This window comes from Haliotis asinina, chromosome 15, assembly GCF_037392515.1.
Source record: "Haliotis asinina isolate JCU_RB_2024 chromosome 15, JCU_Hal_asi_v2, whole genome shotgun sequence".
In the NCBI taxonomy this organism is placed as follows: Eukaryota; Metazoa; Mollusca; class Gastropoda; order Lepetellida; family Haliotidae; genus Haliotis; species Haliotis asinina.
The window spans coordinates 17,864,981-17,888,750 of record NC_090294.1 but is presented as its reverse complement, the minus strand read 5'-3'; the positions used below and the strand labels follow the sequence as shown (position 1 = coordinate 17,888,750).

At 38.3% G+C, this 23,770-nt stretch overlaps 2 protein-coding genes across 3 annotated transcripts in view; one reads left to right on the top strand and one right to left on the bottom strand.

The window, feature by feature from the left end:
* Positions 1 to 23,770, bottom strand: part of LOC137266359 (anaphase-promoting complex subunit 4-like) — a 146,314-nt gene that overhangs the window by 67,914 nt on the left and 54,630 nt on the right. The window lies entirely within an intron of this gene.
* LOC137266364 (uncharacterized) lies at positions 2,451 to 22,878 on the top strand. The gene is made up of 3 exons (XM_067801853.1): positions 2,451 to 3,070; positions 18,571 to 19,084; positions 19,456 to 22,878. Exons 1-3 carry the CDS (start codon positions 3,008 to 3,010, stop codon positions 19,629 to 19,631), a joined length of 753 nt encoding a protein of 250 aa, XP_067657954.1. The 5' UTR covers positions 2,451 to 3,007; the 3' UTR covers positions 19,632 to 22,878.

Genomic DNA, 23,770 nt, shown 5'->3' with positions numbered 1-23,770 from the left:
TGGAATATGGGTTAATGAGTCAATAACACCTTCTTGTATCTCAAAATACATCTTCCTTGAGATAAAACATGAACATTTCAAATTCCTTCCTGACAAAAGTTATTATTTCATCCAAAACATCCCCATCCATCAAACCTGGATTGCCCTTAAAGAACATCAGTGTCAGAGCTTTTTAACCTCCGTAACAAGAACAGTGTTTCTATCAAAGCTATCTTTCATGAAACAAATACCTAACTCGACAGGTGCAGAGTCTATAACTGAAGCAGCCCTTACAGACAACACGGAAAAAAATAATCCCTGCAAGAACTAGACTAATGCCAAGTCTCTGGAAATATTTGATTTTTGTAGAAAATAGCAATGACATTCTCATCAAAACTGAGACCATTTGGAACATATGGAAAATCTAGACTTGCTTCATTTGGGACTATTGCATTAGAGTAAGGGCTCGGGGGGAAAATAGTTTGATTAGAAGACTGATCAGTGTACCATCCCAGAAATACTGTCGATACAAATGAGAATTTACCATAGGGACCCAATTACTATCAATTACTTCACTTAAAGACCTGTGAAGGTCCCTGGGTAGAATTAAGGCCTTCAGCAACCCATGCTTGCCATAAAAGGCAACTATGCTTGTCATCAGACTCTGGCGACTAATGGGATCCGGTGGTCAGACTCGCTGACTTGCTTGACACATGTCATCGGTTCCCAATTGCACAGATGATGCTCATGCTGTTGATCACTGGGTTGTCTGGTCCAGACTTGATTATTTAGAGACCGCCACCATATAGCTGGAATATTGCTGAGTGCGGCATAAAGCTAAACTCACTGACTTCACTTCACTTAAGAGCTCAGAGGCATTGAAAATGATCTTATTTGAAGACCGTGCACAAGAAATGTTGTCGTCAGTAAACATGTCACAGATGCCAATGCCATAATTTTGTGTTGCTTTTAGCAATACTTCAGTAATATTCCAACAAGGGACACCAGAAACGGGCTTCACACATTTTACCCATGTGGGGAACTGAACCCAGGTGTTCAGTGTGATGAGCAACCACTTGGCTCAGCCCCAACACCCCTGCTGATGTATTATACTCTGCCAGTCTTCATGCCATCAACCACTGGTTTATTTATGAACATGCTGGGATGACAATAGCTTCAGCACTGATGAATGTGGCCTCCAAATCCCTCTTACTTACTGCTGAATCAACTAGCTATTTACATACACTCACTCATGTCGGATGTCTTGTGACAGGAGGCCTGTTCTCAACAACACCATACTTCCAAACTTACTCTCTCACTTATCCATACACCTCAACCCATTCAAATTGATTTTGCATATTTCTTGCCGAGATCCTTTCTCAACCACTCATCCACCCACTCACTCACCCACCCGCCCACTCAATCACTCGCTCACCCACCCTCCCATTCATCCAAACCCCTTACTCAGTCATCTAAACTCACTTTCTCACTCACCCACCCAAACTGACTCATTCACTCACTCAGCCATCCATCCACCCACTGTGTTGGGCTTAGTGACTTCTTTGACTTGCATGACTTCATACCCTGGTGGCCAAGACTGATCACTTAAGTTTCCGAGCCTGGCTCAGTTACAGAACAACATCATTTTGCAGCAAATTTCTGTTTTTGACAAGAAAACAAAAGAAAACTCTTAAAAAACAAATGACATTTGGCTCTGTGACATGAACTGTTGTTGATTAGATAGACGAATCCCTGAATTTACCATATGAACAAAAGAAAACTTTTGTCTATCAATTACTTCACTCAAACAAATCTTTATTTCATTAGCATGACAGGCCAGTCTGTGCCTGCAAACTATCAATCTGACACCTTAATTTTTTACCTGTTCTCGTAACACCCACATGCAAAATATTGCTTCAAGTTTGGCAGACTTTTCAAACATACAAACAAAAGTCATTCAGCATTTCATATGGTAAACCAACATTCACATAAAATATGCATGTATTATCACTTCAAACGTCTTGATTTTTTAAAAAGTTTTTAGAAGTATTTATTTTGATTGTCAAAGTCAATTCTGCACAAGCCCAGTCCTGCACAGACATCAAAAGTGGTTTTCAATGATCTAATTTGCATTTTATGAACAAAGTCCCATGTGTTAGTTCAACACAATAACTTTAGTACAAACGATACAGCCAAGACCTACATTTGTTGGACAGCAGCCAAGGCGAACGCCAGTGAATGTATTTTGTGCATTGACACTGTTAAAAGCCAAGCGTGTGTTTAGACCCATATGTAGGAGATAACCTCTATTCGAGTTTGGTTGGCACACGCCAACTTTGGGTGGCTAGCGTTTTTATTGTCGACTACGATACTGGCACGGTTCTGCTCCCAAAGCACACAGTCCCCAACCCATGAAACTCCGCCCCTTTCACAAAGCTATCACGCTATTGGCTGACCTGGCCAAAAGCTTTGAAGCTGAAGTTTGCATAACGAGAGGTCTCATTCACGAGGCTGTGGGTTAGTGTGTGTGCAGACACTGTACAAACTCTGGTTGCATCCCAGTGCACCACCATGTGCACTCGCAGTCAGCAGACGTGAACTTGCAGACGTGATCCTTTCCTCAAAGTTGCCAGAAAACTTGGTCAACATATTGGGCACACAGAGTCCTAAAACCACCCTTATCATCCTTCAAGCAGACTGCAGCCCTGACCTCCCATCTACCTGTCTCCAGCCTTCTCGAGCAGCTAATCTTAGTGATACGCTGACTATCACACTGTCCCAACATTGATTGAAGAAGCAGGACCTTATCTGTACCCCGGGGCCGTTGGACAAAGACTGGCTGTGGTCGGGAAGGGGTGTGACAACCGGGAGTGATTGGCGAGTGGCCTCATCAACAGTTCTGCTTCAGTGACCGTGTGGTGTCACCCACGTGCCGCTCAACTCTCAGTCATATGGACTAAGTGTCTACACCAATACACACTGGTCAAACCAACAGTGACTCAATGTACATCTAGATCACGAATCCACCATGTTGGGATACATTCTACTTCATCTCCTCATCCTGGGTGTGCTTCAAGCAAGCACTGAACCGGTAAGGAATTCAAATTTCATTTTAGCTTGTGCAATCTTCATTCATCGTTCTCTTTGGGCGCATCTGTGGAATTTTAGGTTTTAAAGCAGCTCAGCTTTAAAAACTCAACATGGTAAACTTTAGAAACTATCACTCTTCAGAAACTAGTTACTAACTAATTACTCTCAGCCTTTGTCTGACGCAACTAAAAAATGTCTCAGGAGAAATGCTAAATTTTAAAATTATTTGTACATTTTTTAACTAGTGAATAACTTAAGGATCAGAGGCTCAGCTATCATTATATTAATACTCATACATGTGAAAAAATTAATTAATTCAAATTAATACTTCAAGAAGCTACAAATGTATTTCAATCTAGATCCAGGGATTAAAATGAAATTTAATATGAAATCAGATTAGGCTTGAAACTTCCATTCAAACATGTAATGCTTCATCATGATAAGAGAAAGGTGGTGAAACTGTATCTACCTGTAGTGTGAAACTGTATCTACCTGTATTCACCTGTATTTAACTGTAACGAGTAAGACAAGTGCTCATTGACACAGTTATCCACAATGATTACAGCCAGGACATTAAGCAGCTACCATCTCTACCTGCTAAGTCTGGGCCTCAAGGCACGGATAATGTTGCATGGACCATCTCCAGACTTTGAAACAAGACAATAGGGTTCCACATGTCATGTCTTATTGTCATCTGGTGACAGGATATCTAATCCAATTAAACATTGTTCAAAGATCAAACATGCTGATTAGGATTTGAAAAGATGCTAAACTCTTAGCCTATAGCGATGTAGATGAATCATTTGTTCGAACAGTTAAACACCATAGCCCCTGGTCCTACCTATTTGTGGATTAAAAGAGGAAAAAATACAACAACATGCTTGAAGGTGTATGTGTGATAAACATATTCAGTGACACAATTTTTAGCTTTAATATAAATACATCCAACAGCAGTGTAAACACAACAAAGTAGACAAATTAAGGAATGTTATGTCCCTGCAGTAGAAAAATTAATGAATATTTTATCCCTCCCACGTTTTCAACACAATTTTCACCATGTAGCATAATGAAATCAGAACAGGTTCATAAAACATTTAGGAAAAAGGTAATCACAGGATAGAATAATTCAAAAAGCAGACATTCAGTGTTGTGGTAATAGCAGTACCAACATTGGCACAGGAGTCTGAGACAAAGGAAATCAATATTTTAACCTGGGCAATAACTCCATTGGCGGTAGGTGCTCTTGTTCACACCAAACCAAGCTAAACTCACCCAAATCCACTAAGTCTTTTATTCATCACTGAGTCACTAATTACATTAATAAAACATATGAGGTGGTTAAGATGAGTAATTGTGGCTTCACAGAATTATTTATGATAATTTATGCAAGGCAGACATCTCCAAGCCAAAGAACATAAAATACAAAGCACACTTTAAAAATATCCGTTTTTCGGTGAATTTGAGACAAGATGGAGTAGAAAGAAAAATTAAGAATATACGCACATTCAATTTAAATGAATAACTGTGCAAGAACAACTGAAATGATACTACCCTATTCTGACTCACAAAGGCTTCAGTTTGAAATCACATGTGGATACTTCAATAAAAACTAATATATTTTGAGGAAAAAACAACCTAAACTATAATTACCATTTTGAAAACACATTAATATATTTCACAAGGATCTTACCATTGGTCCAAACACCTCATTGAAACTGTAAAACACATCAATACTTATCACCATTAACCTGAATGCCACACCAACAAAAGCCTCTCACAAAACTACACTCGTAACTCATCTCTTAACATAAACCCTGAGATTTGAGCAATATTTGTAGTCAAAGAGTGGGGAATCGTTTTTATTCCATATCCCGCTGTCTTAGAAGCAGGATGACACCGGGGTTGAGTCGCAGTTGAAGGCTGAAAGTGTCTGTGCGTGAAACTCAGTAAGCTTTTATTATCACTGAGCTATAACAAAAGGCAGTCATAAGTTTAGAACAAGATCCTGTGGCGCATTATCTCTCTCACGAACATTCAAAGCCTCTTCTTAACAGCTGATAGTGAAAATAACTGTGAAGCGGAATATATGCATGTGTAACTGATACAAGCTGAAAGTTCAACATACTTATTTAACGCCGAGGCTGGTACGGCAGTTATTCACCGAGTGACAATAACAAACATGTCATCGTCTAAATGTAACGATGGGTACACAAAACTTCCCTGTACAACTCGTGGCTGGACTGTATTGGAGAAGCTCTCATTTTCAATCTCACCAATTACTGACAGGGCGTCACATCATCCAGTATGCCTATCTCTGAACACGGTACGACAATTTGAATTGAGTCGAGTACTACTGGTTTTGTGAACACAACTCAAAATTGCCGGCATATTTCTTCCTTTCTTGTCTCTCCTTTCTATACATGTAGGGCAAGCAGTGAGGAGTTGTGTGTGTTGATCAAATATATATCGGGTGGCGGTATGACAGGCCACGACCCAGGGTTTACGTAATATACAGCAAGGTTTGTGTCCCGCGATTGTATTTTACGTTTGGCTCGTGCAAGAAGCTAGTCAAGCGTGGCTTAAGCCATCCATACCTTGCTGCTTTCACTCTGTGCATTCATTGTGCAATGGTCACAATAGAATCCTGAAGGGTAACAGTTTATGTGCGAGATCGTGGTTTTGTTTGCTACCGTGCCAGCGCACAGCCAGTGGCCACAGACAGTAAGTCTGCCCTATAAATCACAAGCGCAAAGCACTATCTGAACTTAGGTTTGTTCCAGTTTGTATACATATTCCAAATTGGGAGGCTGGGTGAATGAAAAGCCTGAAAACAGCACAATGGCGAGTCTCACTCACGCTTAACTGCTGGTAGCGAAGCATTCACATTTGTCATAGTAGTTTATAGAAACATCCAGGTCAGCTTTCATCTGTCTTTGTAAACTATACAAACATATTTAATATTCAATCATGTGTTCCATCTTGTTTCAAGTCGACTGACATTTGACTTTACAGTCATCTGTGTCAGTAGCAGTTGTGTGTAGGAACATAGCGTAATGCTGCCAGCATTCAACATATTCTGAGTGAGTGAGTGAGTGAGTGAGTGAGTGAGTGAGTGAGTGAGTGAGTGAGTCATAATCTGTCTCAAATGTTCTGAATCAGTACTGAACATCTTTCATAAATACCCTACAACAAAACTATAACAAAATGCCATGCAAATCTAACATACTATAGTTGTGAAGATTTCTTCAGTATCTGAACATGGAAAAGTTTTCTGGACTCCTTCCTCAACTGTATACCACTCAAAAGAAGTTAAGGACCATCTGAGTCTGTCCTACTGCAGAAGGAAATGGGGGCATGGGAGTAATGATATGGATGTATGCACAGAAAGTATTATGAAAGCATGTATTTTCCAGACTATACTGAACAGCAAAAGAAACACACAAAAATATGGTATCTCAAAGAAAGCATTCATCTTTATGACTTCTATTTAAAATCTTGTCCAAAAAACAAAGTTATGTCTCTTTTGCTGTTCAGCACATAAAGTCCACTTAACTGGTAAAAATATCACACAAGTACTCCAGAAAAGTCCATCCTAATCTAACAATCTGACCACCCCAAGCAACTCACTGACAGCTACAACTGTGAAAGACCAAAACCTAAAATTTGCCTGCCATAACCCAAAGTAACATCATTCTTACAAAGACTCCACAAACGTGATACATTCCATAAATCGCCACCGAGACCACATACAATGAAGTCCACCAAGGCTGCCAATTACTTGCTAACCTTTTCAATGGTATATAATGTCAACTAAATAGGAAAGTGTTGTGGTGGTTACATGTCAGGGAGGTGAAAATTGCCGTTCCCCTTCTCAAACCAGCTTGTGTACAGTTTCCATGACACATTAGAATATTGTTTGCTAATTGCTGAATATACTTAACACCCTGACTCACCCTCAATCCCCTTTCCTGAAGTTTTCAAAAACCTAATTGACCTAGACAGAGGAAATGACTACAAATCTTAATCTCCCTCCCCGGCAATACAGAAATCCCATCACATGTTTCCATAGTGAATGTAAGTCAAGTTTACAGGTACGCCTACCTGAGATTAACTGTAGTGACAAAGGAGAAACAATTACTCTTCAGAGACAGGTTGTGATTAGCAATCAATGTTATTTACCTGGGAACAAAGACTCGTTAGTATCAGGTGTGGTTTCAATCTCACACCTTGATAGGAAAATTATTCCCTTAACTTATGCAAGAACATGGCTGATTAGAATACTCTAACAATCAAGAGATATTTGTTCCAAGAGATTAGAGGTCTTAACTCTATCTTTTTCAGCTGAGTTGTTTAATGCTGTGTTAAGATAAGAAAATCAATTTCAATAAATCAGAGATCCGGCTTGAAGTCAAGTAGTTTTCTTCTATGCTTGCGGAAACAGCTGTTCATTTTTGGATTGAACTTTAAAGGGCCAGATGGTGGTTGTTATTTAGACAATACTTAAACAGTCATTATCATACTAATAAATAAACAGATTATCATACATTACATGCAGCCTATCATAAATCACACAAAAGACGGCGCACCAGCCAGGTCATTGTCAACAGTAATACAATCCTTTGAAATGAAATTTTAATACTTTAAGAGTCATTTAATAAGTTAAGAATAAACCGGTTTAGAACTGCCTCTTAAGGCCAGACTATCACCATTGTGTAAGGATACAGGCATGGAAATGGGATGACTTCAAAGTAGGAAATGCCATAAAGTTATATAACAGGTCAAACTATAAAACACTTCTTCCACAAAGAGGGACACCAAAGTAATATTAGTTTCACATCAGATTCTCACAAGGGAAGCTTTACGATGCAATATCCCACGGTGGGTGTTGTATCCCTATGAATGTAACACTTGTGAGATTCCACTGAGGAAAAGCAGCTCTTGACTGACACAATACAGGGAACCTTTAAAAGGGGTTAATACCGAGTGATGACCAGGAACAGCTGATCCAGCAGGGGGAGGGGGTGTAGACTAAGCTGGGTGAAGACTCTCTGGGGTGAGGACAGAGGTTGTGGTGCTTGATACGTATGGGAAGATAAATGAAAAGTAGGGGGTGGGGACCAGATTGGGGTGGGTGAGCACAAAGGGGTGAAGACATAGTGAGGTGATGGATAGACATCTGTAGATAAAATACAGGGGGTGGGTGAAGTGTAGATAAAAGTATGGGGCAGACAGAGAGGAGACTGGGGTCTGATGACTGACAAAGATGGGTGTGAAGGCAGAGAGGTGTTAGTGATGCACAGTAACTTCAGCTTACAGGATACAAAACAATCCCACACCATTTCTGAACAGACAAATGGGGGTGGGATGACTTTGGCTCAAATCCTGAACTCCTTTATTACAATCCCTGTGAAGCCAGGCCACACTTTGTCTTTCTGCTCTCCTACAAGGAAGAGGTCAGGTCTTTTCAGCCCCAGTAGCTCATCTTCATCACCCTCCTATTCAACCCCTGACCCTGACTGTCCCCGTGGGAACATCCCTGGCCTATATCCAGCCCTTCCTGTCAGTCCTCGGCAACATAACAATCACTGTCCCTTCCCCAGGGAGCATCTCTGTCACAATCTCCCTTGGTCTATACAAGTCACCTTCCTGACACACAGCAGTGTCCAGTTGAGCATAAATCACGATGACCTTTTCCTTTAATTACCCACAGTAACAAGAGACAGTCACGATTCTGCTGTCCATCGTTTTGACCAGTGTGGGGCATCTGCTGGACATATCGCGTGAATCTTCTAATCGTAATTCTTTAGGCAAACACTGTGCTATCTCTATCGCTGAACGTAACTGGATCATCTTTAATCCCAGCTATTAATTCTTCATTAGTCTAAGAATCATGTCACTTCTATCCATTGCTACAATAGCACAACCGACAACAGAACCTCCTGCCTCCCCCACCTATACCATCTCCCTGACAGCTAATTTCCTGTGGGACACAACAGTTGGAGAAATATGGTGATTAAGTGATCTTTAATTGAATTCTTTATGCTACAACAAAATAACCAATCTTGCATAAACCTTTTAACAATGAATCATCCACATAAAGAAGAATCGAACTCCATAAGAGAAATTCTATTTGAAACCAAGAACTGAGACCCATTTCAAACAGAACTGACAACAAATGACTTCCATGATATTCATCTCAATCAGCTCTTTCAGAATGTTACAAGTTTAACCCATGAAAATCTTCCCGAAATACTTCAAAATGTTTGAGCACAGAGGTAAGACAACACAAAATGGTGGGAGAACAAAGACATTGCCCAATCTAGCGGCTAATAAAAAAGTCAAATATTGACGACACGGTGTGAAACATAATGAGAACAGCATTAACCGAGTAGTCGTGTACCGTAAGCTTCCACACCAAACTGCCCCACACCGTCAACTCCGGCACAATCCCAAGTACACAACCTTCTCAAACACTACCACAATGTCTTAAGACCTCAATGATGACACAAGACTTTCTCGCAGTAAACTATCAGTCGGACCGACTCAACTTCCTGTCACCTCCAGAGTTGAGACTTTAGGCTCCATTTGCCAGACACACAAAGCTTTCTCAGGACTAAGGCTATGACAAGCCTATTCTGTTGTATTGACTTACGACTTAAGCCAATCATAATTATAACTTCATTTGGTGATGGAGGGCACATATATGATTATTGACTGAATACGGGATGAAGTCTTGACTGTGATTATTACAACAATTGAACTAATTGCATTAATTAGATAAAAAATATCTGCTGAAGATACCATAATTCCACTTTTGGTAGAGGGCCTATTTCCGATTATAAATGAATACAGGAATGAAATCCTAACTGTCACCAGAACAATATTTAAATTAGATTAGATCAAAAGATCAGATGATATTCAATTTTTTAATCTTCCTTTGTTTAGCCTTACATCCACTACACCAGACTGATAGTTCTGGGATATGTGCGCATTTGGCCAAGATCCAAGATCCCAGATATTCCATTAACTAAATATGTCCCCTATCCTTCCACTGCCAATATCTACAACAAAGGCACAGTGAACACCTTCCACTTAAGTGTCACTCTTCACTGGAACAACAATACCTTGCCCATCAAGAACATGGAGGTGTTGGGCACCTCATGTACTCAGGTAGATGGTGTTTATGTTATTTTCTATAAAATGGCTTTTTGTTGTTAAGCTATCACATTTCACAACACCTTTATTCTTTATCGTGTTAAAAGATAATTAATTCCCTTTTAAATACAGCAGGAACAGTAAAACATGAAATGATTAAATTTAGAAAAAAAACCTGCGAAAAATATAAGACAGTATTACCGAAATAAAAATAAAAATTACATTTCAACATATTTTTTCCCCTCCATTTACCCTTGACATTGATAGGAATTTGACAGATACATCATGAACCTTGTTTAAAAAAACCTGTTACATTAGAACATTTAGTAGGATAATGATAAATGCTCCGTGTGAATTAACAGTAAACTTTCTGTACCCTCCAGGCCCAATAAATGCTTCATAAGTGGTCCACCCATTTATCTATCTTTTCCACACGTCATAAATGTCTTCAGATGATCAATCAGTAACAGCAGTGTTAGAGTGATGAGAAGTGTAGCCATCTTCAGTCACGACATAATGACCCTGTCAAGTTGTACCCCAAAGCAGGACATGGGAGTTAAAACACACATTGTTTGGCATTTGGGTAATGTAAGTTACTGTTGTATAATAAAATAACGAAAACTAATAATCTGAATGGGATCATTCTTTCATCGCAGGGCTCACATTTTTGTGTCAATGATGTTTTGTACAAGTTTGCCAAGTGAGGGTCCACTTTCATGGATAATTGGTGGTTTAGATGCTCGACTGGCATTTTGGAAGATGCTATTTGATGAACAGAAAGATTTTTTGGGGTTGCATAAAAAGAATAAAAAATAAAGAAAGAATAAAACAACTATGTAACCCAGAATAATTAGTACTTGTTTGGGGAGTCTGATATGTTTCCATAAACCAGGTTTACAGGTTTCTGCTTATTCAAAGGTTCGGCATAAGGCACATTTGTACGTCACACCCAAGCCTGGGCATGTTAATAGCAGAACACAAGCACATAACCTACTGGGAAGCACAGCATTCAAAGCACAATTTATATGGCAGTTTGCCCTTCAGATTTAGGTTAAATTGTTTTGGGCTTGCAAATTGTTCCACAGGGATAATTGCAAACACATAATGAGTTGAATTCTGGATCAGGACATGCAAATGACTGACCTGTTTGGAATGATCAAAGTATGTACTCGTCAATGAGAAGCTCCAAGCATATACAGGGAGGTGGGGTTGCCTAGTGAGTGAATGAGTGAGTTTAGTTTCACACCACACTCAGCAATATTCCAGCTATGTGGTGGCGGTCTTTAAAACTTGACTCTGGACCAGAAAATCCAGTGATCAACAACATGAGCATCGATCTGCGCAATTGGGAACCGATGACATGTGTGAAAACAAGTCAGCAAGCCTGTCCACCCGATCCTGCTAGTCACCTATTATGACAAGCACAATCACCTTTTATGGCAAGCATGGGTTGCTGAAGGCCTGTTCTACCCTTTGACCTTCACGGGTTGGGGTAGCCTAGAGGTTAAAGCATCTGCTCATCACCCTGTGTTTGATTCCTACATTGGTACAATGTGTGAAGCCCAGTTCTGGTGTCCCCTGTAGTGACATTGCTGGAATTTTGCGGAAAGCTGCATAACACCATATTCACTCATTCTCTCCAATCATGCACAGGTTACTACAGATACCAAATTAGACTTTCCAAGCATATACATGAATCAATCAAATGTGTGAAAGTGCAGCTCTTGTCAAGATCAAACCTGAAATAGTTGATAGCCATTGTACGTCATGTACTGCGCTTTAGGGAGAGAACATTTTAAGGTGTTGATAGTGTGCAGAAAGGTTTTGGTTGAGGTGTTTTTACAGGTCCAGCTAAAGGTCTCGGCTTTTATCTTGAAGTCTCGGCTTATGTAAATTCCAGAATGAGGTCCAGCAAGATGTGTTCTGACAAATCTATTCTGAAGTTAATCTCAAAGTCTAGAGAAAGGCTTTGGTTTATCTTGAAACACAACATTGATCGAGCAATAGGTTCTTTAGATGCCTTGGCTAAGGTTCATCTTAAGATTTTGCATATTATCAACAGGCTTAAGTACTTCATAATAACACTATTTCTAGTGTAAAATGATGAAAATCAAGGACACTTATGTTACCAAAGGTAGATTCACCACAGAGCTCTTAAAATAGTTGAGAGTTTCAAAGACTTTCTAAGTATTCATCTCAAAGGAAAAAATTGTGTTCATGTCCTGGCTTCTTAATATTCAACCAAATGAATACAAGCGTCTTTTGTTTCAATGTGTATTCTTGTTGATGACAACGCTGTTGATGTGCTGTTGCTGCTGCTGCACAACAAACAAGGTGCACCATTTCTCGTAACGAAATACAATGACAAATTCCAGTCATGTGACATCAAAGTGTGTCTCGTCCTCTTCAAACAATCAATGTTTCGCAACGTGCCTCCTGGTCACCCTCGTGAATGAGAGTCATGCGTCGCACTGCCGTACATCCCCAAACAACCACCCCCTCACTCTTACTACATCTGTATCTAGCTTTACCGTACAGCACCACATTATCCCCCACTACCTGTTCCCTTCCCTAATAGTTTGCTTTACCGTACAGTCCAAAACAACTATCCCCTCACTTTTATATCCCTCTTCAGCTTGTTTTACCATAAACCCACTAATTAACCCCCATTCCCTCTCCCCATCCCCGCTATTTGGCTTATCATGCCCATCCAAACAACCCCTCACTCTTCTAATCCCTTTGTAGCTTGCTTTACTGTACAACCCCAAATAACTCTCCACCACCAACCCATCACTCTTTACTTGTTTTCACCATACAGCACCAAATAAAGATTTGATGTGAGTGTATGCCATCAACCCCATTTTTATGTTTAAATGCTGTTTCACTTAGCATTTCCGCTCTTATTTATACCCTGGATCTTATGAGTGAGTGATTCAAAAGTCATCTCCACCACATTACCTGTCTCTTACCTGTCCTCAAAGGACAGTAGAATACCTCGCCTATCACAGGTATATACTTAAAACTAGCATATAACCATATAAAACTATTTCTGTCTTGAACAAGACAATACATGTATAAAATTGGCCCCGGATCTAAATGTAAAGGAATACATAGATGTGTGCTAAAACACAGGATGCCTGTGATTGTGTTACCATTTCAGTTCCTTGTACTTTTGACCTCAGAGATACATTACGGTATGACATGGCAAACCTCCCTGTTTACAAGTAAACATCAACGGGGCTTGAGTACAATACAATCTAACAAAAACATTTGACATGGAAATTTGACCCAGACTTCTCATTGCAATAAACACCATGCCAATGGCTCTTTGTATCTTTCACTGAAACCAAACTCTAAAATTCGTCAGTCAACTGCAAAGTCTCCATAAACTCCATAAACAATAAAAACTCATGTTAAATTCAAAGCATGAATGAACTTGATAATGCTGACAACATCAATATTCAAATTTAAATATTTTTGATTACTTGCAACAAAAAATCCACTGAACTACCTAACTCAGCTCATAAAAGAAATACTACTTTTTTTCATAGATGTCACTGAATTGTTGACTGTCAACAGTCGGTGGGGTTTAAATTTAAACATTACATGCATAAACGTCTCATATCGACCGGAGATAATGCAAATAATATCCCAGGAGGCAAAGTCACGTGGAGAGGCAATTTCGCTTGAAACTGTACCTAACTTTCTGACCTCCAGTTCAGGAGAGTCGGCACTGACATAGGCCCCTGGTGGGCGGACTACATACCATCAGGATGTACATCACATCCAGCATGTAGCACTATCAATTAAATGTCTCCACCCTTGATGCATGTTTTCAAATACCTTTCTACTTCTCTTTCACACGTGGGTGAACATCACTCAAGACAAATGGGTTCAGCACAGGACATGTTTGAATTTTTAGATAAGGAGCCTTCAGAAAGTCTTGCATTATATAAGATTATATTTATGTTTATTTTATACTTTCTATTAAATGCTTTCCTTTGATGTTTAATACATTTTTCTTCATTTTTGAACTCAGTGATGAACACAATGAATTTCCAGGATTATTTATCTAAACTTCTCAAAGTTTTATGGGTCACTCTGTACATTAAAATTCAGTTGAATATAAATTATTTTCCTTGTTTAGTGCAGATAAAAAATGTCTTTTTCCGACTTCATGACTGATGAGGCCAGATTTAAATGTCACCCCAATCCAAGTTATTCTGAATACATTTCCGTCACGTGACCCATAATTACACACTAATGACCCCATCCAGACACAGATTTATAACATTGTCCCAACATTTCTATCAGATCAAACACAGATAATCCACCACATAACACCAACCACAAAACCAGAGTTACTAAAGAATTTAATTACGATTTTTCAAAAGTCCCTCCCTGAGGGTAACTCCGCCTTTTCTCTTATGGCCAGGATAAGGCCTGTCAACATGGTAGCCCATGATAACATACGTCTCTAACCCAGGTCGAAGGTTGTCTCACCTCACATAGAACCCAACTCCTGAGTCGGCTATGCCCAGATTTTGTCAAATCCTTTACGATATTGGATAGCCTGGGGCATTATGGGAGGTTTTGTTGATACTGACATGGGGTCAAGATGTCCCAACGTTTCTGTCTCTTATTCACACGGACAGAAAATAATTGATGGAAAATTATTTTTTGTCAGTTGGTTCTCCAAGATATATATCTAAGCCTTTCTAGGCACCATCTGTCACATGCTATGTTCAAGTTTTGATTTCAACCACAACCTTAGTGTTTGGCTGTCCTGATACCTTAGTGAGTGCATTATAAGGCAGTGTTTTAATCTTTAACAGTACACACTTGCAAAGTAAACAAGATGGCTGATTCTATGAAAACAGAACCAACATGCAGAGTAAACCAACACTCGCACGCATGCTGGCAAAACACATGTCATTTGTCCAACCATAAGAGATTAATTTTTAAAAATATTATGTTCACTGATCGCCAATAAAAAGATAGTGAGCAAAAATATTACTTCAACTTTCTCAGGTTCCAAGCCAGGAGAACAGGGTAGTTGGTCCAATAAAAGAATGTTTATGTTGTAAACAACATTCCATAATAGAACATGCCACCAATATGTATGCAACAAAAAAACCCAGTTGATCTTTTTTTAAATTTTTGTTGCATAAATGCTTATTTACAAAGCAGCCCTGTTCAAAGCTACCATTGTTATATGTCCACCAGCAGGACAGTTTATAACGGTATAAAGCATTTTGATTATTACAATTTTTTGGGATAAAATAAAAAGATTGGTTTGATATTTCATTACAGTGAATTGTTTTGGAAAGATTTAAAAAGTATTTTTTTTTTTTCTGTACAGGTAGTTTATGTTTAATAGCTGTTTGACAGTGTTTTAGATGTCATGTGATCCTTCTGTGACGGCCATGTTCCTAGCGGGGACATCATAGCACAGCAACATGTCCACCTCTATCTGCCATCACATAGCTCATATGTCTTCGTGACAATCTGAACACACATTTCGCCCTTGTACAACAAACTAAATATATTCATTTATTCTGACGAATCCTCTTTAGTTTGTCAAAACTTCTTACTTAATGTCAACTTCTATCAGTAACTGGACAATTTTATAACATGTCTCTTTTGATACTCTGCTGTAAAGGAAGGCTTGTTTCATGTTTTATTCATTCCAATAGAGAAATTAGCATTTATGACAGGTGTGTCTAAAACAGCCTTTCCACAAACCGTAGTCTTTGTGAAATATTACCACAAACACATGAAATTTCTTCCAAATTTCTTCCACATTTTAGCACCATGAAATAATAAGCACCTTTTTCTAAAGTAATCAAAAGATCCAAATTTTTAATAAACCACCTGGGTTCACTAACCTCTTACATTCAAATATGGCTTAAACCGACATCACTTAATCAAGAAGATTAGTTTTAATATTTATCTGAAGTTGAAAGCCCTATTGTTGAAGTAGTGTAGTCAAATCAAAGTGAAACCAAGCCATTGACATCAATCACAGATGATGAGGATTCAAGATGGCTCTCACGTTTTCCCCAGTGTATGAAACCTACTTAATAATACATTACTCATACAAAGTCTGAGTGACACTGAGATGTGATAGCAGTGAGTACCTGTTGAAGCTCTTCATTTACAAAACATGTTTACAACCAGTCTATGATACCACCGAATTTGACCAGCGGTCAGCCATGCAGAATAGTCCAAACTTAACCTTGACCACACTCAACCATTGCCCCGAGGGGTTGGCATTATACACACAATTTGCACCACCACTCACAGCGTCCACTTCAACGATTTCCCCAAATGTCAAAATAACACATGCATCCGGCTTCACGTTGTGTGTCTGTGTTTTATGGCATGTGTTGAAGGTTGGTGTGAAGGTGAAATATATCCTCTCAGGTCACTTGATCAGTCCCTGTCAATGTCATGTTTGGCCTGTAGCTTCAATGGTATCATTCCCTAAGCTATCTACTTATCAACATAAGTGTTCCCTGATCTGTCCCCTTGGGGCCAGTGGCAGACCTACTCTCGGACATGCAAATATACCAGAACAAAGACCAAACGCTGTGGTTTAATGGCCATTTAATGATCTCTGAGAAACTTGACGTCAATAGGAAGTGTGACGTGAATAAGAGACTCAATGTTTCCATTTCCTTTCCGAAAACTTTCAGAGGATTTGTGGTTTAATGGACAGAGGACACATCACAATAAATGATTTTCATGCCCTCAAGTTTTGTTTTCTTGCATATGTTGACCAGGATTGGAAGCCATGTTAACTCTCACTAAGATGTAGTAAAAAATGAGTTCACGAAAGTTGAAATGTTTGTGATGAATGCAGCCTGAGTAATCTCCCTACGCTTAATGGTATATCACTGTAGAGCAGTTCTCCCTCAAAACATAGCTCACAAAAGGCCCCTGAGGTTAAAATGTGAAATATGTAGAATTCGCTATAAAAGAAGTTTGTATTTGATGTTCTTGTGTTTTCCTAACTGTTGAAGGATTGTGTCTTCGTTGCGAGTGACACAGTAATATGTCACATGACCTAGCTCATGATTCTCAGGGCCTTTGCCAGTATGGAGTAGACGTGGGCATGCCAAGATAGACAGGCCTGTCCTGTTTAACCCTTAATCTATCCCCTAGTGCGAGATAGAGGTCAGAAGTAGGTCTAAGTTCCCCCAACATTTTCATAAACCATAATCTGAACATATTCGTATGAAAACACATTTTGTTCTCTCTACAACAACATCTTATTTGCAGGTGTTTTCATCGGTTTAATAATCAAAATATTTTACTGCGGAGGGGTTAAGGAATTTCCTCACCGACAGTTGTCTTAATACTGTACATTTGGACACAGTGGGAGACGACATACCTCTCAAGATAACATTTTTCAAACACTGACTCATTTAACTTCACTGACATTGAAGACTTGTTTGACAAATATCATGTGACATTTTATTGAATAAAGCCACATAAAAATCTGATTTCCGATAAGATTGTTACAAGCCATATCAATATTGCTACATGTCATGTGAGACTAGTATTCAGGTCATGACTTGCAGTCCTGTTATTAATGCGTCCATTGTTCTCTGTGAGGACACATGATACTAATACAAGAATGATAAGAATTAATTACTGCATACACAACAAAACAAGCTTATCCTATTCAAACATGGCATACAACAATGCATTTTTTTAAGTTAAAGGTCAAACCAACCCTTCCTTCATACAAGACTATTCATGTGTGTGTTTATTTAAACTGCATTTGTAGTGAGTTTAGTTTTATGCCGCACTCTGCAATATTCCAGCTATATGGCGTCAGTAAATAATGGAGTCTGGACCAGACAATCCTGTGATTGACAGCATAAACAGTATTTACAGCTGCATGTGAAATTAACCAGGGATTTAATAACCAGAAAAGAACATTTTTTGATTAACCAGGGATTTAATAACCAGAAAAAAATATTGTTTTTTTTAAATTTTTTTTGTTTGCTGGTAAGCTGCTATCTAATGCTGCACTTAGCAACATTTCCAATGTATGATCTGCACCAGATAATCAAGTGATTGACATCATGACCACTTACTGGTACAGCTGAGATAAGATGACATATAGTCAATGCCGCCACTGAGCCAGACCATCCATCCAATAAGCATAGGTTGTAGGGAATGTCTTCTGGTATAAATAATTCACAAAGTTCACAAGAACAAGATTACATAAACCATGACTGGTAAGTACGATCAGTATCCAACCATTATCACTCTTCCTCAAATTCCGTAATGAACCATAACTTCAATTAATACTTTCATTTTTTTTCTTTCCAGATACAGCTTCCATCTTTTGCGAAACTTCAAGCCAATTATCCCGGATACTGGAATTTCGGGGGACGCCTCCACAATCATCATCTGCTCACGATGATCGGAACCCATAGCAACCTTCTTCTTCACGACACTAGTGCCTTACGCCTATCCTATGCACTAAACAAAGTCAGTGGAGTTCACTCCCTTGGAAAAAATACCATCCGTTTATCCAAATATGGAACGGACAGCGTTCCTGGTAAAGATGGCCTGCAGTATATATACCACCCAATAGCATATGGACCTTTCATGGCAGATAAATACGGATATCCAACCGTGTCAAAATTACATCAAATGGACCCTATTGATACAAAGAAGAACTTCTGGGGGAAACAGGGTATTCTTCGAGTGATAACATACACGAAGAAGCTGAATCGGCCAAAAGGTCATGTTGCATTATGGGACTGTAACCATTTCCACCAATCAAAAGATTGGATTGCTGGGCATAGTCTAATCACTGTGGAATTCTGGGAATCACCAGGTAAATTATTTTTATCACATATTAAAAATCCATACCAACATTACTAATATAACATTACCTATTGAAGTATTATTTCTAGAATATTAACTCCAGTCTAAAACTTTGATCGCCAAACGTTGATATATTTTATATCAAAGGAAAAGCTTGCAAAATCTCCAATTATTTTCAGTTTGAAGCAGAAACAACATACTTGAGGTTAAAATGTTAAGCCACGCAGTTCCAAAGGGCCTTGCAATATAATTTTCAATTGTGACATCATAATACACTTATGATGTCAAAATGCTCACATCATCAGTATGAAATATTTGACTAAAGCAATATCTCCTATCTTGGCCAATTTTATTTACCATGCATGATTTGTTCTGTTTCAGATTCCAACTGTACCAATATGGAGAGTAAATTTTCGTCAGACTACCTTGGGAAGCCTGAACTGGCAACACTTCCTCCAAACTTCACAACGTTATTAAAGCACAAATCATGGAGAAAAAAGTTCATCAAAAAGTTTTTCCTGGAGAAAACTAAAGATGGAAAAGCTTATTACTGGTGAACCTACATTCCAACTTTGTTGAAAAATCACGCTGCCATTTTAAGACCTGAATCTGCAAAGATGGACAATTTCTGGTCGCTATTTATGAAACTACAGCTATGCCGCCTTCAAATCTTCCACACACTGCGCCAACCAAAAGCATTTATGAATAATGGCCACTGATTCCGGTGGCATTTACACACAGGATGACTGATGTCAAGTAACTGCTTGAATAACAGGAAAAGAATGTCCGGGTGAGGACATACTAAGCAAATGGGATTTTTTTTGCAATTCAGCAAGTTTTAATCCTTTCCTGACATTCCCATTTCAACAATAATCTATGAGAGAAAACTAAACATGACGCCATCTTTCAAAAAGAAGAGATTCTCATGACTGAAAGAACATTGAGCAAAATGTTTTGGCCAATTCAACAGGTTATATTTCGTTCCTGACATACCAGTATGTCAACAATTGTCTACATGGGTGGAAATTTTCAGGTCATGAAACTCACTCTCCCCCAAATCATTAAACCAGACTGTTAAGACTGAAGGAAGTGTTCTCTGGTTTTGAACCATGCACTTTTCCTGATCACCACAGACAAAGTGCCTTTACCTTACTACTTTCAACATCTATGCAAGATGTTCATCGTAATTGAGGAATTCTTGAGAATGAAGTCGACTGTGAATTAGAAATAACACTGATGTGACGTGTCCAGATTTGACTGGAATTTCACCAAATGTTGCTGATTGCAGGCTGCTCTTGACAAAGTCATATGTGTTCCAAGAATTATGTGTGGATTAATTTAGCTTTAAATATTGCAGATTTTAGGAAAAGACTGCTTTTTGTCATACATGTGGCCTAATGCCAAATCGTTGTTGTATACAGTATTAATTTATAAGAATCAGTGTGTTGATTTGTGTATTGTGTGTTGAGGACAACATGTCCTGTGTATTGTTATGTCTGTGTGAATGAAATTATGTGAGAAATGAGGAATTCTGGGATATTCCAAAGATCAAAATAGAACGGCTGTCATAAAAGCATTCACCTTGGATAAAGTTAAAAGAAATATCTCAAGAAAATTATTTAACAGTATTCATGAACAATCTTTTAAGTTTAAACAAACACAAAGCAAATAATTACACAATACAGACAGACTTGTTTGCGTATGCTTTTGATGTCATATGACGTGACTGTGACTGAGTCTTCGTGTCGAGAAATGAATTTGAAATAAATGTTTTAAATGATTGGTGCTAATTATATCACTTCCCCTTCAAAGTCTCTCACTAATTTCTTTACCTTTACAACATAACTGCAAGTTGAAAATGCTAATAATGAATTATACCAAATCTGTTCAAATTAATTGAATAAAGGATTCATCTTTCAAAAGAGGGGACATCTGATATAACATGTACATCACTAATCATATGTATATATATAAACTGATTATGCAGCTGTTTTGTGCCTAGATTGAACATCCAACAAATAAAAACAAATTTTTAAACACATCAAAGTCTGAACAAAACCACCATTCCTCTCCAAGGTTTAACATTAGAAACACAAATCATATTTTCATGAGTTATCATTTTCAATATTTTTTTTCCAAAATTAATTCTACACCAACATCGCTATATGGTATTTATTCATCATGTACTCTTATGGTCAGTATCTCAAACCACTTCATGATTCTGAAGTACATCACAGGATAGGTTCATCACATTACATCTGAATATCAAACCTGAATCTTGCTATTACTAATATAAAATAAACAAATCACCTCCAACAAACAATTAACAGTAAAGACACACAAAATCTTCTAATCAAGCTGGTAACAGTATTTTCCATGGTATTCAACCCCTCAGATTTCTTTATCTAAGTTAAGTTTTGTACCCGGCAACACAAGTGGTTAGATCCTGACGACCCAGTTATGTTGATAACAGAAACCCAAACAAGGTCATTCCATAGATGTTGTGTCCTCCCCACCCTGCTATACAAATTCTGGTTTACCCATACAGTCTATGGCATACATTTTACATTGCCACACAGAGTGATCAGCAGGTATGCTTATACAACCTAAGCTACACATGCTGATGCAATATTTACAGCGCTGTTAGGACCACCAGATCCTCATGCTAACCAAAATAGCTGGGGCAGTGGGGTGGCCCACTGGTCAAAGCGTTAGCTCATCAAGCCTGAAACCCATGTTTGATTCCCCACATGTGTGAATGTACAATGTGTGAAGCCCATTTCTGGTGTCCAAGGCCATGATATTTCTGGAATATTGCTAAAAGCGGTGTAAAACCATACTCATTCACTTTCAATAATAATTCAAGGACGCACACAAGATTCTTCCCATTGAAAAACTTCATCTGCGATGGATTTTTAAACACTTAAAGAAAACAGGATTCTTTTAATTACAAAAGCTAATCTGTCATGGAAAACTTCATTTCTTATGAGTATTAAAATTCAAACTGCCAAACACATACATTATTGCTTTAGGTGTGATACTGGAATTGTTGTACAAATTTCAAAATGTAATTGTCAAATGTTTGCACCTTTTTAATGCTTTTATAATTTTCTATACAGGTAGAATATTTTTCAAAGGGTTTGAAAATATAATCTTATTTGAAAATGATATTTTGATACAATTGAATTTTGAATGTCAGTTTTAATGTCAGATGTAGTTTGAATATAAAAAATAATGAATACAATTTTTTTTCAAATTGTAATTAACCAATGACAACAGATGATATGAATAAGTAAAAACGAAACTGAATTAGGACATATTTTAGTTTTCACTTTTGCATATATTTTCATTCCAAAACAAGCGTTCCATGATTGGAATACTGCTGGCATTACAACATGCTTAAACTGTATGTACAAAACATGTTGAAATCAGTTGTGTGTATTGTGTGGACAAGCTCCACTCAGCTGTATTAAATACAGACCAAATCAACGGACATGGCGAACAACGCTACCTGTACCAAATTTAAAATTAACAGAAAAAAAAATCATCCAGATTCACAAGCTGACTTTTGTGATTTTGGCTCCTTTTCCTTGTTGACCATGGCAACAGCTGTGGTGATGAGGGCAAATACTGCGACTCAATCGCTTGACTTGGATGACAATTAAATCACAGGTACGTCGCCATGTCCCTCATGTTGTAATTATAAATGGCATAATGATAGTCATGTATATAGCATGATTCTACAGGTGAGAGAACAATGATTACACAGAAATAAATCAAATGAAATAAAAATCTTAAAAATCATTTTAGTTTTTGTTGTTGGTCTGCTGAATAATGAGGGATAGTTTTGCAGATAGTGCTTAGAGTGGTGCGAGTGAACTCGATGAGGGCTAGGAACAATGCGCAGACAATGCTATGATGTCATGAACTTGATGACATCACAATGTTATGACATCACTGAACTGCAAATCTGATAGCAGAGTCTTGTTCAGAGATGTACATTTATAACTGAAAAGTAATGAGGAGTGATCTTTTATGATAGAATCTCACTCTCATGTCATCTGATATCAAATATATCAACACTCATTGATAAAGGTAAAAATATCCTCTGCAAGCCTTGGATATTTGTAACTTTAACAAATCATGGTGATATATTTTAAATGAAAAGACACTTGGGTGAGATTCTCTATCTATGGGATTGAGGTTGGCAGATGAGAAGAGGGAGTGGGGTGTTAGGATGGATAATCAGATTGATAGAAGGATGTGACGGATTATGGAAAGAAGGAAAGAAGGATGGATTGGTGAAAGAGGGGATGGGATAAAGGAAGGATGGTCAGATTGGATGATGGATGGATGGAAGATGAGTAAAAGGACAGAAGCTACAAAAGGGAGATAACAGGAAAAAAAGTTACGTATTGGACGAAAAAGTTGAATGGAAAGTGGAGAGATTGCAGATGCATGCGAATGGGAAGATGGGTAGATGGATGGGTGGCAAATGGATGGCAGTCAGTGAGTTAAGCCACTAGTCTGATCCCAGTGTCTGGTGAAGTTTCTTTTCATTCAAGACAGTAAAATGGTAGAAGTGATGGTAAAATGAAGCTAGTTTGTGCAAGTGAACTTATGAGCTTTGGGCACTAATCAGGTGGATGGATGGATAAGTGGGTTAATGGATGGACAGATGGATGGACGGATGGAT